At 45.6% G+C, this 14,693-nt stretch overlaps 1 protein-coding gene across 2 annotated transcripts in view; it reads right to left on the bottom strand.

Annotated features, from left to right (window-relative positions):
- SORL1 (sortilin related receptor 1) overlaps positions 1 to 14,693 on the bottom strand; it is a gene marked incomplete at its 3' end in the record, with an annotated part of 162,909 nt that overhangs the window by 118,881 nt on the left and 29,335 nt on the right. For both annotated transcript variants that reach the window (XM_082626509.1, XM_082626508.1), the window contains exons 4-6: positions 13,786 to 13,947; positions 12,095 to 12,162; positions 6,525 to 6,705 (exon numbers count right to left, since the gene is read on the bottom strand). In XM_082626509.1, the coding sequence (XP_082482635.1) occupies positions 6,525 to 6,705; positions 12,095 to 12,162; positions 13,786 to 13,947 (411 nt within the window). The remainder of the gene's footprint in view (positions 1 to 6,524; positions 6,706 to 12,094; positions 12,163 to 13,785; positions 13,948 to 14,693) is intronic.

Here is a 14,693-nt window from a genome sequence, read left to right as displayed (position 1 = left end):
ATTAGATCATGATAGAAATACTGTTGTGCAACTCGACTTTTTTCATGAGCAGAGTACTGTTCTACAGTTAAACTTTTCCCATCAACAGTGTATCTTAGACATCTTTGATTTAACAGCCATTAATGGCCATTTAGGTTATTTCCAGAAGCACTCTTCAATGAACGTACTTGTATGTATTACCTTTTTCACAGCTACACAAGAATATTTGTAGGATGCATCCTTACAACTCCTAGGTCAAATTTTCCATTTTTGATCTATAGTATAAATGGCCTTCCTGAAAGGCTATTCCATTAATACATCTACCAGCACACATACCTTCACCAAAGACTTGGAATTATTTAAATGTTTTAATTTACACCAATATTATAGGGTCTGAGAATTTATAAGATTTTTTTTTCATTTGGTATTTTCATTTCTGATAAGTAAAAAATAAATTAATATAAGATTCTGAATAATCTGAATTTCAGAGAGTGAGTGTACATTTATGCTTGAGATTCTGTCAATAGCAAAAAGAAATGGGAGGGCAGGAGAAAAGAGCAGAAAGGAACTCACTAAATGACATATTCTTGCCAAGTGAAGGTCAAAGGATGTCACAATGAACATTCAACTGGAAGTTTCACAGAGAAAATTGGTGGGAGAAATGAGGGACCCAAGGCACATGGTGGACAAAGACATTGGTTTAGAAGCACCTGGGCTGTAAGACTCCCTGCCACCTTCTCCTTCAAAGCAGTAACAAAGTTTCGGCTAAATATCATTCACATTCATGTTGTTTATACCCAATTTATGGATAAAATGATATATCTGGATTTGCGTTAAAACAGTCCAGGAAAAAAATAAGTAGTGCGTAGACAGCTGAAAAGAGATTAGCAAACGTAGATCCTATTGAGACTGAATGAAGGCACAAGGGGAGGTCCTATCAGTACAAACTATTCTTTTATGTAGATGTGAAAATGTCCATAATAAAAAGTTTGCAAAGTTAATATTAATTGAAAGCACTTCTGGAACGGCAAAGTAAGGAACTCTATAAAAACCCACTCATCTGTGAAAACAACAAGAACACTGACAAAAATTCTCAAAATCAACTTTTTCAGAATCCTGAAAATGAAATAAAAGCTTGCAAAAACTCAAGGAGCATTTATTCAAGACAACGACTGAAGCCCGACAAGAAGAGCTAACTTGGTGATGTTTTAACTTTTTCTAATCCCATCCCTTTTCTCTCTAGCTCTGTGGTAGCCTGGGAAACCCACAGCTTCACAGCTACAACAGCTGTGAAAACCACCAGCCCAGCAGCCCGTGGAGAGGGCAGAACAGGTTTGGAGCTTCCCAAATGCCCCACAGCCAGAAGACTGTCAGATCTGATCTGCCTGGTGACTCGCTTGAAAGCTGCATTCTCAGGTCTTCTCTTTATATAACATGACTCAGTTTGCTGTACACACAGAACTGTAGCCAGGGCATTTACGGGGAACAGTGACAAGTGACAAATGTTTTAACACCACAGCTGCTGGAGAAACGTTATCGCTTGGAACTGCAAAAGGTGAACTAAAAAGCATAAAAGGAAAAACTGGGGAAGAAGATGTCCCTAAGAGGCTTTGATAAACTCTGAAATATCCCAAGACATTTACAAGGTCACACAAAAAAGGGCTGTGCTATGCTCAGGAAAGAACTGAAAGGGCCTAATCTCTCACATCCAGCTAATAACCTTGAGTCTCTACACAAACAAGAAGCAGAGGCTAAGGCAGAGTTGTAGAAGGCATGCCACCAACACATACTCAGAGGCCATCAGCAAAGGCTGCCAGATGAATGGCTCAAAGTACTTAAGGAAATCTCTCTTCAGTCATTAGCTGACCACTAATGGTCAGTACTTTACTAGCCATACCCACCAAGGGATGCAGACTTTACAAAATGAATGCAGGAAACTCACAAACAAAGGCAACAATAATACCAACAAAAGGCAACAAAAAGCTCCCCCTGGGAATGAGTTACTCTGATATGAGGAGTTGTCACATTACATCACTTAAAATGTCTGGTTTTCCACCAAAACAAGGGCAAGCAAACAGCAACGTATCACCCATATGCACGACACACACACACACAACAGTCAACAGAAACTGTTCCTGAGGAAGGCCAGATATCAGATTTATCGGCCAAGAAATTGAAATCCCCTATCCTAAACACATTCAAAGAACTAAAGGAAATCATGTGTCAAGAATTAAAAAGAAAGTATGAGAACACTGTCTCACCAAATAGAGGATATCTATAAAGAAACAGAAATTATTTTTTTAAAAAAAGAAACAAATAGAAATTCTTGAGTTGAAAAGTACAATAACTCAAAACAAAAATTCGCCAGAGGGGTTCAACCAGAGATTGGATCTGGCAGGAGAAAGAAGCAGCGAACGTAAAGCTACGGTGATCCCCATGATCCCTGCTTCAACATGCATGAAGCTCGAAAACACGATATACTACGAAAGACAACAGTGATGAAAGGTCACAAATCATATGATTCCCTTTACATAAAATGTCCAGAATAGGCAAATCCATAAGGCAGAAGTAGATTCCTGGTTGCAAGGGGCTGGAAGGAGAGGGGAGTGGAAAATATTGCTAATGTGTATGAAGTTTCCTTTGGGCGTGACCACGATTTAGGTCATGGTGAGCGTTACGTGACCTCGTGAAATAAACCACTGAATTGTGTACTTTACAAGGGTGAATTTTATGCTGTACAAATTATATCTCAATACTGGTGTTATAAAAAATTAATTTTAAATATATTGGTATTATAGTTTTACCTTTAATCCGTAAAAACGTTCGAGCTTTATTGTTGTATAAGTTATAAGCAGTGAGTGCGTATACCTAGGTCTATGTTTGGAGACATTTAAGTGATGTCATAATTAAAATAATTGGTCAATAGTCAGATTTTGGTCAGTTTTCCTAAAAGTCACATCCCAACCGTGGCCAGCTAACCTCCCGTGTAGAAGCCTATAGTTCTGAGGCAATAACTAAGTTTTTCCATTATCTCTATCAGCCTTAGCGACTTTAAATTAGCATAATGATGGTTAGAAATTGGTTTCCAATAGTGAAATTAGTGGTTGGTTGGTCAGAATAGCGAAAGTCCAAATGAGTTCTCTCGGGAAATCTGCAGAATGCAAGGTGTCTGAATTAGCCATAATATCCTAAAGATAACACCCTGGAATGAAAAGGTCACAGCAATTTAGGAAGGCCTGTCACCTGAACTCTTGGGGGTTACGCCTCAGATTTATCAAGGTCTTGCGTTGGAGGATTCTAGCTGCCTGATGCCAACTGAAAGGCGAACAGAATCCTGCCTCTAAAACAACGGTTGGCAAAGTTTTTTTGTGAAGGTCTGTATAGAAATACTTTAGACTTTGTGGGCCATCCTGCCTCTATGAAATGATTCATTTCTGCCACTGTAACATGAAAGCAGCAACAGGTGACACATAGCAAATGAGCATGGCTGTGTTTCAATAAAACTTTATTGACAAAGACAAGTGAAGGACCACGATTTGCCAAGCCTGCTCTAGAACCCTGTGTCTGCATCATCTGTAAGAACAGAGAGGAGACTCCATCAAGCTCATGCATCAGGTGCTGGCTCACTGCTGCACGTCTGTGCAAGAGATGTCTGAGCGTGGCTTTCAGGAGACGCTGGGAGTGCAGCCAGCGAGCAGCAGCCAGCCCTCACCTCCCTCCCACTGTTCAGCAACTACTGTTACCCACCAGGAAGTACCTCACAGCTGTGTCTCACCAAGTTCACAAACTGATGTCGGTCCCTTTGCAGAGGTGCCTCCCTGTTGCATTAATGGCCCTATGATGTGGACTATGTAAGTGAATTTCATGTCAAAAACCAAGGAATACAAATTAAACTTGGGTTAAAAAAAATGGAAGGGCATCCGATACAAAGCACACGTGAAGTTAGAGCCAGGCCAGGAGGGCCCCAGAGAGTTAGGAAGACTTGAAATCCAGCTCCAGTCCAGAACCCAGAGGGCTGCCCAGACACGTTCTAAAGTACGAACTTGCAAAGAACTGGAATCGTTCACGGCACCGGAAAAAAGCAAAAGAGTTAATCTCCCAAAACCAATTTTCTGTCGTTTTACAATTAGTTTCTTGACTTTCCTAATTGGATTTGAATCCATTTAACATTAAAGTCACTCAGAATTCCCCCAAACCAGCAACCAGAGTGCTAGGCACACCCCGGATAAGAAGTGACACTTGCAGGCCTCAATACTCCTACTGACAGGGTTATTCAACCAAGGCCAATGTTGTTTATCCTTATGGCTTAGGACTCTAGTGTATTAAGGAGAAAAATACCCATTTTATTATCCACTGCCAGTTGTGCTTCTTCTCTCATCAACCTATCCATTGAGAAACGTTCCTTTGATAATATAACTATCATTGGAAGCTTCTGCATGTAGAAGGCTTTAGCGAAGAATGTCTCAAATTTTGGAGACTTAGGCAACCTAGGGATGCTCAGGGGAAAAAAATGCATTTGGGCCCTGCCGTCTGCATTTGTAACAAGGGCCCTTGCTGCTGCTGCTGCAGGTGACCCTAAGACAACACTCCCAGGAGGTGGCCTAGCTCATCTCACCTGGAGCGTCTAGCTAACACCACTGACCTTGGAATCTGGTGGTCCATCCGTGTGCTGAAGGAAGAAGCCAACACAACTACAATTTTGCCACCAATACCATATAAATCAATAAGCCACACACTGAGTTGAGAGTTGACAATAAAAGAACTAATAATTTAATATCCCCCAATCCTATCCCCCCACCCAAAGAAAACCCCAGTAGCCTAATCTTTCTAAATTAGGCAGGCAAAGATTCATTCAACTCTACTGTACATCTGCTATGTATCAAGCATTGTGCAAGATACTGGGCGCTGCATCAGTGATGATCAAACAGACACAGCCCCTGATCCCACCACTGGCCAGGAATAGTAAAGAAATTACCACCGGCACTCTGCAAATCAGCTATGTCTACAGAACAGACGTAGCTGTGATGGCAGAACAGAGGCACAGAAAGCTCCAAATGGGATATAACTTATTCTCAGGTGTGAGATCTAGAAATAACAGCATAAGGGAATGCACAAGTGCTCTCCGCCTCAGACCCTCCCAGCTCAGTCAGTAAAAGAAGTCTGGCAATCAGTCACTGGGCCTTAAAATTGAGAAATTAAAATCACAAAAAGCACAGGCCCAAGAGAAACTAAAACAAAAAAGACCTATGAGCACCAGAGGACTGGAGACAAGGTTTTAAACACAAAACTGGTACTTGGGGTCACCCAACTAGATGTCACAAGGTACCAGTCCTCAGGCCTGACCTCTCACCTCTGCACTCCCAGCACATCTCTGCCTGAAGCAACTCAAGGATGCTTGTGTCCTTGGGCTGTTCTGCATGCACACGCGTGTGTAAGAGAAAGAGACAGACAGGCAAGGCAGGAAGCAAATGATCCAGGGAGTGACTCGAGGCAAATAGCCTGACAGAAGAAAACTTGTCATAGTTTAGTGGTCTTAAAACACATTTTTCGATGTGTGTAATGGGGAACCCCTCTGGCCTTTAGCCTCTCGCATCTTCTCTTCTGATTCCAACCTCGCTCCCTGCTTTCCCTTTTGGGGAAGTCCTCTCTCCACCCTAGAATCCTACCAAGGGGGTTGACCTGCTTCTGCCTGGCCAGCTACCAACATATAAATAAGTGTGAACCTGGAGGAAAACATGACATCTGGTTTTAGTCCCTAAGGTTAACAGAGCAACCGCCCAGGCACCAGAGACCTCCGTCAGACCTGAGGTCAAGGAGGCAATGGTTGCGTTATGAAAGCAAGCTTATACCCGCCAGCAAGAGCAGCCCAACCTACTTTTGGCCAGGCCTGGTTTTTTCCTTTACCCAAGGGCAGTATGGTTGCAACTTGATACAGCTGCAAGGCAAGTCCTGTTAAATAATCAACTGTGGTTTTAAATGAGCAAGCCCTCCATTTCAGCATGTGGCTCCAACACATAAAATCAAGGAGAAGATTTTCCCAAAGCCTGAGACGTAAGCTACCTACTGACAGCTGGAAGCTTAAGTACTGCTTTTCTTAGAGCATTAACTCCCACTAGCCAATGACTACACACTCTATTAGCCATGTAAATGAACATATGTCCAAACCTCCCAAAGAAATCGGCCTGAGCTGCAGGGAAATCAGGTAGTGGGATTAAAGAAAAAAGCCACTTAGCCCCACCCCTCCTTTCCGTGTTCTTTTCACTGGGATTTCAAAGAAATGTGTGTTGGTCAAGGATGCTTGGACCAGGAAAGGACCAAATTCCTAGCACCCAGAGACACTCTGAGTGGTTGTCTAAGCTTTTCTGCTCCTTGACCTCCCAGAACCTTCCAGGCCCCTTGGGAGTGTCCAGCTACATCCAGCACCTGCAGTCAAGCTCCCCCAGGCACATGCATCCCGTCCCTGCTTGCGTGGACCCTCCGTGCCTGATCACAGAACGGCCACCCTCAGAAAGGACACGCAAAAGCAGTTGACTCCTTGAACTTACCACCACCTTTGTGGCAAACATGTACTTGTCCCGCAGCTGGAAGTCCCTCACTTCCTCCAGGATCACCTCCAGGTTCTCCCGGGACTGGAAGAAGTCTGTACTTCGGAAAACTGTGGAGTAGCCAGAGGGTTCGTGCCGTTCAACGTAGATGGTGTTTGGCTTGTCATAGGGATCGATTCCCCTGGAAGAAAAAAAAAAAGCAGTTGTCATCATCTCCACATTGAGCCGTTGGAGGCGTGGAGGTCCTGCCATGCAGACCATCAGTGAGAACTCAGGATCACCACGGCAGCAGCTACAAGTGATGCTCTCTCTGTGTGCTGCAAACACATCCCTTTGGTGGCTCCTTGGCTCAGTAGAGAGGGAAAGGAATCGCCACTTGTCAAGTATTTTCTGCTGGTACTGTTATTTACAATGCAGCCTGGGTTTTGCTCCAGGCAAGCTCTGGCGGGGCTAGAGGAGAGGGAAAAGAAGGAAAAGTGAAAGGCAAGTGTACTGATCCCCTTGATGTCCTTCAGAAACGCAGGGCTCAACTCTCCCTCTGTGCTTCTGTCCACACTATCCCCCTCTGCCTGGATGCCCTCTGCATAGACTCTCATCTGCACATCTAAATCCTACTCGTCTTCTGAGATCAAGTGCAAGTCCCCCTCTTCCAGGAAGCCTTCCCCCATGCCCTTCTCCCATTACTAGCAATGTGTCTCAATTCCAAGCCTTTTTTATGAGTTCAAGAAAAGGGAGAGAACTGCCTTAAGTGGATTTTGGAATCAGTCTTCTCACTTTACTCAATGGAGCTTCTTACCCACTATATTATACCGTTCACCATAATGTGTCTGTCTGAGCTACCTAGACAGAGTACAGATTCCATCAAAGGCCATGTTTTACATTTCTTTTTATCCTATAGAGTTCCTTGCTGCATTGATCTTTGCTGCATGGATCCATGGACATATTACAGAAGCTCTTCCAAACTGAAAACTGCAGAGTGATTAGATCAAACTACCTCAGAGAAGAATCTCTGCACTGGTGTGTCCCCAAAGAAGGGCACTAAGAGCAGCCTGGGAGGACAACTGACCTGCCCGAGGTTTCCTAACATGCACAAGAACACCAAGGCCAGGCGGACCATTTAGCAAGAGGGAAAAACAGTGGGAAAAATCTGGAGGAGAGCTTCACAGTGAGGATGCAGTGATGACCCAAGGAGAAGCAGAAGGACTCATTAATGATTAATTCACACAAACCACCTTTGTACGGTTCTATAGACACAATGGCTCTCGGGATAATGAAGGCAATGATAGGAAATTCCTTCCAAGATGTATTGTCAAGAGCAAGTTCCAAGACAGAAGGGATGGGAAGGAAAAGAAAAGAAAGGAGGGAGGAAGGGAGGAAGAAGAAAAGAAGGGAGATAAGAGAGAAAAACAAAAGAGCCTCTTTTTGCAAAGGGGGAAGACTTGACTTTGGCCCTACAATCTGGAGTCTTGGTCAGACACTGGAGAAACCAGCCTGTCCCAATGAGAGAAACTAATGTTCACCGTGAGATGCTCTGTGTGCAGAGCAGGGGAGGGGTGGGGAGGACGTGCTCTCTTCTTTTCCACAATTAGAAGTACTGATTAAAGTACTTCCTCTACCCTAGAGGATATGCAAATTAAAACACGCTGGAGGGCTTCCCTGGTGGCGCAGTGGTTGAGAGTCCTCCTGCCGATGCAGGGACACGGGTTCGTGCCCCGGTTCGGGAAGGTTCCACATGCCGCGGAGCGGCTGGGCCCGTGAGCCATGGCCGCTGGGCCTGAGCGTCCAGAGCCTGTGCTCCGCAACGGGAGAGGCCACAACAGTGAGAGGCCCGCTTACCGCAAAAAAAAAAAAAAAAAAAGACAAAAAAAAACCACACTGGATATTTTTGAAAAGGCAGAGAGGAAGGGACCTTTACCCAGATATTGAGGTGGACCTCACTTCTACTATTCCTTCGTAACCAAAAGCAGCAGCCAACAGCTAGCAACAGAAAGAGCTGTAACTTTCATCCCAATTCTCTTCCATCATCCACATCTGAACCTCTCCTTTCTGAGAGCTGCTCCCCCAACAAATTCCTGTACTTGGCAATTGCCCACCTCCCACTTTCCATGCTCACTGACCCTGACTTCCTGTCCTCTTTACCCTCATTTGGAAGTTCCAAGCCTTGCTCTCTGAGCACACTCATTGGTCCTCACTTGGCCTCACCCACCCCACTTACAGCCTTTCAGGGGTGCTCCACAGGGCATCCTTGAAACCCGCCCCCATGGCTCATCCTCTGTCCTGTCTTGCCAACCTCCAGCTCTGGATAACATAAATCACTGGTTTTCCTCACCCCTGCTGCTCCTAGGCTACCAAGCATCGTTGAACAAAGTGTTCCTTTATTCTCTGAGAGGTTAGATTACACTCTCACATATTATGGGGAATCCTAGGAGAAATCCCTCAAATAGCCTGAAATTCCCTGACACCAGACATGTAATTGTCTACAATAAGACAGGCCAGCCCCTTCCCCTAGCATATCTATCTGCATGTCTGCACAGAGGCAGAAGGTACAACACAAAAATTCCCAAACGTGAAGCTTCTTTATTTAGTAATCCTGCTGGTTTGCCCTCTTAATATATGATTCTCTAAACAGAAAAAAGAGCAATTTGTCCCTTTAAAGTTCAAAAAAAGCAAAAAAAAAAAAAAAGTTCTAATGTACAACCTGGGTAGAGGTTGTACTCGGATGAGAGTGTGGTTATAATCTCTCTAAGACTCTACGACCTCTGCCCAAGGAAAATAATGAGAGTCAGAAAGAGCTGCCCTCTACAAAAAGGAAGTCCAGGGCTTCCCTGGTGGCACAGTGGTTGAGAGTCCGCCTGCCGATGCAGGGGACACGGGTTCGTGCCCCGATCTGGGAAGATCCCACATGCCGCGGAGCGGCTGGGCCCGTGAGCCATGGCCACTGAGCCTGCGCGTCCGGAGCCTGTGCTCCACAAGGGGAGAGGCCGCAGCAGTGAGGGGCCCGCGTACCACAGAAAAAAAAAGGAAGTCCACTGGAGCCTGAAGATACTCAGCTGTAAGGCCCCTCTCTGCTCCATCCTTTACTGTCCTTAATTACTAAGGAAGCAATATGAACTCAAAGACATTCCTCTTCAAACAGACGGCTAAAAGACGTAGAGACAGGATCTACATCTTGTGGAGCCACTACATTTAATGAGGACTAAAACTACATGTAAAAGTAAAAAAACCAATAACAAACTGGAAAATATAAATATAAACGAACATACACATACAAGCTCTTTCATATCACAAAGGACCAATCTCAAATATATAAAGAGCTCCTGAAAATCAGTAATAAAGAGATGAACAATCTAATGGAAAAAGGGCAAAGGGCATGAAGAGACACGTCCCCAGAAAAGAAGTAAAAATGACCCTTAGGTTAAAGGATGTTCAAACTCATTCATAATAAGAAAAATGCAAATCAAAACTATACCAAGGGACTTACCTGGTGGCACAGTGGTTGCTCCCAATGCAGGGGCCCAGGTTCGACCCCTGGTCAGGGAACTAGAGCCCATATGCATGCCACAACTAAGGGTTTGCATGCCACAACTAAGGAGCCCATGTGCCACAACTAAGGAGCCCGCAAGCCTCAACAAAGACCCAGCACAACCATGTAAGTAAATAAATTAATAAAACAAAATTTAAAAATACAACTATACTGAGATACTAACACACTGGCTGTGGAAAAAGGCATAATTCTATGTTGTTGAGAATGAGTGCAAAATTTGACACTTTCTATAGAAAATCTGGCAAAGTTACAATTTCAATGCTTTAGTCACTGGGAATATATCAGTGCAAAACTGAAAAAAAGTCCATGCCCTCGTGTAGTTTTATTCTATTGAAGAAAGACAAATAATAAGCATAATAAGAGTATATTAGGATGTGATGAGTGATGTGCAAAAAAAGAACAGATCAGGCTACAGCAGACTGGGAATGACAGGAGTAATTGCGATTTTAATGGGATCCTTAGGAGAGGCCCCATCTGGAAGATGTTATTTGAGCAGACTTGAATGAGGTAAAGGAGCAAGCCACAAATATATCTTTAGTAAAAGCATTCTACACGGGGAAAATAGCAAGTGCAAAGGCCCTGTGGTTAGCTGGCATTTAATCTGAGAAAAGTAATGATGCACATGAAAGGGTTCAAAGCAGAAGAACAACATGATCTGACCTGTTTTTAACAGGATCAATACGGCCATGCTGAGAATCAGTTGTAGAAGGACAAGAGTAGAAGTAGAAAGACCAGTTGGATGATTAATGAGTGACAGCAGTGACTTGGAGTAAAGCAGTAGCTGAGCAGTGGATCCTGGGTATATACTGAAGGTAGAGCCAAAGGGATTTCCTGATGGACTGAACGTGAAGCATGAAACAAACACGGAATCAGTCATGACTCAGAGTTTTTCACCTGAGCAACTAGAAACTGAAATGGGGAAGATGACGTATGGGTAGGGCTGATCCAGGGTGGTGAAGATCAAGAGGTCTCAAGTTTGGTAGGTGTGAATGGTTTGACTTTTTCCCACTGACCCACCAAGCCCACTCCTGGGAGTCTGCTTTACACATTCGTCTGCATACGTACAAATTCAAGATTATATACATCATCCCCGTAACAGTAAAAGACCAGAAGTGACTAAGACCAGAAACAACCTCTTAAAGGTTAGCCCTGTTGATCTCACTTTCCTTCTCAAAAACCTACAATGGCTCCCCATTGCTTTCAGAATTCAGTCCAAATTCCTTTATCAAGCACTGCAGATTCTGATACCAACATCCCTTTCCAAATTTCACCCAATACACTGTCCGAGGATAAGACTCAGGGTTCTCCACTCAAGCACCACAATGCCTCGTCTCTGCCTTGGGCCATTCTGTTCCCATCTGGAATTCCCATCCTGCACACCTCCAAACAGCCACACCCTACCTGGTGTGCACATCCTGGATCAACAGTAACCTCCTCCGTGGAGCTGCCTATGACCCATCTGGAAGGAGCATGGCCATCCTCTGGCTTCTTATGCTATGTCCGTGGGACTTCATGCTTCTTTCATGATGTATGTTACATGCACAAAATGTCTCTTCTTCTCTCCTAAACTGCAATCTCCTTAATAACTATATCCATTAGTTATTCAACTTCTTACATCCTAAAGCATGTTTTATATTCAGCAGACATTCAAAAAAAATATGTTATGAATGAACAAATGAACGAATTTTAGAGAAAAATCCCCACTTCTGATATGATGCTCTAAAAATGAAGGTCTTTTAGAAATTCTAATACATGCAAGAGCTTCAAGATTCCCCTGGATTCCCTGACGGACTGAAAAATGCAAAAGCTCTGTCACTCCCGTCACAAGTTATCTTCCTTCCTCACTGCCCCCCCAAACCCCTGGGGAGTCTGTTATACCTGCAGCTCTCATTCCCGGGTCTGGAATGTGTCTTTCCTGAACCAGATGCTTCACATTTCAGGGGAGGGCAGATTGGCCCTGCATGAAGGAGCTAGAACTGAAGCAAGGGGATTATGTAACTCAAAGTTCTCAGGTGGCACGACTTACCAAGAAACGGACTTCACATGTTCCTGAATCATGATCCAGGTCTGGCCAAAATCATCTGATTTCCATAGCTGCAAAGACCAAAGCAACAAGGGGTCACGATGTTGCTTTGGTGTGATGTAAGATCCCTGAATGGCATCACCCGTGGAAACCCCCTCCTCAACAATACGTCCCCTGTGAAGACAGGTGGGGAGATCACATTACCCAACCCGGTTACCCTACGTGCCAGCAAGGGCAGGAAGCGCAGGAAGTTCACCTTCGCATTCTTCCCCATTCAGTTACTAAGGTCTCAGTACCTCCGTATGGGAAGGAAGGAAAAACGATTGCGACTTGTCTTCCTTTAATGGATTACCAGAAATTATATTTTACTCAAGACTGACCCTCAAGTGGTGGTGAAAACAAAAGGATTATACTCAGTACTTCTCGCCTGGGAAACAGTGTCCTTGAAAACCCATAATGGGACACAGTGATGAAAGCTGAACCGAGAGGACTTAGGGAATCCCCTGAATACACAGGGTGTGGCCATGAGTCATTGACTTGCTGATCTTTGCCCCTCAACTTCCAAAGACAAAACCTGAGGGTTCCTGTGACCCTAGGGACCAGGGAGTAAGAAGCAAGAGACTAAAAACAACAATAATCCACCTACACAGGTAAACAGCCCATACTTGGGTTACTCCCTAAGGCGAGTGAAGATAAACAGGTCATGTTTTGGTTAAACAACCTGCAAAGAAAAAGAATCGTTCCAAGGTTCCTCTGAGCAAAGCCATTTGAAACTCATCATGAATCCAATCCTACAGGGCCAACAGGGTTCACAGGATTATGCCAGCTCAATACTCTCGACTTGGCAAGTTTTAGCCTTGAGATAGAAACTTACCCGGGCTCTGTCCCCATCTCTCACCTTTCCTTCAAATCCAGGTTAAAGGAAGAAAATGCACAAATTTATATTATATTCACGCACACACGTGCGCTCATGTGCACGCACACGCGCACACACACAGAGCAAGAATATTTAAGTGAATCGTAACTTCAAATAAATGGTAGGCAAGGGCTTCCCTGGTGGTGCAGTGGTTGAGAGTCCACCTGCCAATGCAGGGGACATGGGTTCGTGCCCCGGTCCGGGAGGATCCCACATGCCGCGGAACAGCTGGGCCCGTGAGGCTGGGCCCGTGAGCCATGGCCGCTAAGCCTGCGCGTCCGGAGCCTGTGCTCCGCAACGGGAGAGGCCACAGCAGTGAGAGGCCCACGTACCGCAAAAAAAAAAAAAAAAAAAAAAATGGTAGGCAAGGGCAGTATGTTTAAGGTGGAGGATGGGAAAGGTAGAACAGAAATTCAACAAGAGGTCCCAGCACAGCTCTGATGCCAGCCTTCCCTACCTGGCTCTCTTTGATTTAATTCCAGAGACCTGATTTACCCCCAGGACTAACAGAGGTTTCCCTGCAGCAAGAAGGGCCTGATGTGTAACTAACAGGGCCTGCCGGGGCTGGGTGTTGCTCCCTGGCTAGGATGCAGACCCAGGGTGCCAGGGGGATATAGTTTTCCACAGCCGTGGGAAGTGAAATAGTAGCTACAAAGGCTCAGCCTGAGAGAGGAGGAGGGAGGGGCCGGGGGAGGTCACTTGAAGGACAGGCGATCCACTGGGGCAGAACAGAAACCTCAAGGAGCCCCAGCTGACCGTGTTCCGGAAGCTCTCTTACCTGCTTGTTGGGGTGAGACCTGTCAAAGCCCAGGAGAAGGTTAGAGGCCTTGCTGTGCAGGAGGAGGTCAGCTGCCCGGAATGGGATGGAGAAGCCTTGGATGGTGTTGCAGAAGTCAAACGTGGTCCAGAGGTACTGGGCATAAGCATCTGCAAAGATGTACTGCAGGGAGAGGAGGAGAGCTCAGAGCAGAGCCTGGCCACGCCCCGAACACCCCTTCCCCAACAGAGTCTGAGTGCCCACGCATGCAGAGGCCAGGGGCCGGCACCCTCGCACATGGTTTTCCTGCCATCTCCTGGCGATGAAAAGACTCCGGGGCACACCACACGAGGCTCGGCGAAGGAAGGGTGCAGACGGACTGCGCTGAAGCCAGATGGTGCTCTTGTTTACCCAGGTAATGAAGCGAGTCAAGCCTTTCTATTTTTTCTTTCAACTGACTTGGCCTTTCTCACTCCCTGGGGGGGTCACCCGGTCACAATCAGAGGGCGGCTCTAGGAAGCCGGGCAGAGGAGGCCTGCTCTCCAGGCTGGCTGCACATGGAGGGGCCTGCTCACTATCCGTGCATCCTCTGACACACCTTTCCAGGAAGACCCCTGACATCACACCCACCCAGGAAGCTTAGCTTCCCCTTCTTGCCCCTGTGCCAGGTGACAGGGCAGCTCTGAGGACCCAGTTGCCACTGGGGCAGGCAGACTCACTCTGGAGCACAGCAGGCAAGCAGGGGCCTCACCTTATTTTGCTTCCCCACGGGTGAGTGACTCTGAACAAGTCAGGCTGGAGCGTGACTGCCGGCCTGAAGAGTTCTCAAGGGGAAAGGATCAAAGCAATTCAACTGAACAAATGTGCCCCGAATATTCACCCTGGACCAGATGCCGAGGGTGTCCCGGAGAAAGCAGAGGACCCTTCCT

This window comes from Mesoplodon mirus (genome assembly GCF_964341445.2).
Source record: "Mesoplodon mirus genome assembly, chromosome: 7".
Lineage (NCBI taxonomy): Eukaryota > Metazoa > Chordata > Mammalia > Artiodactyla > Ziphiidae > Mesoplodon > Mesoplodon mirus.
This window is presented reverse-complemented; position numbering and strand designations above follow the sequence as displayed.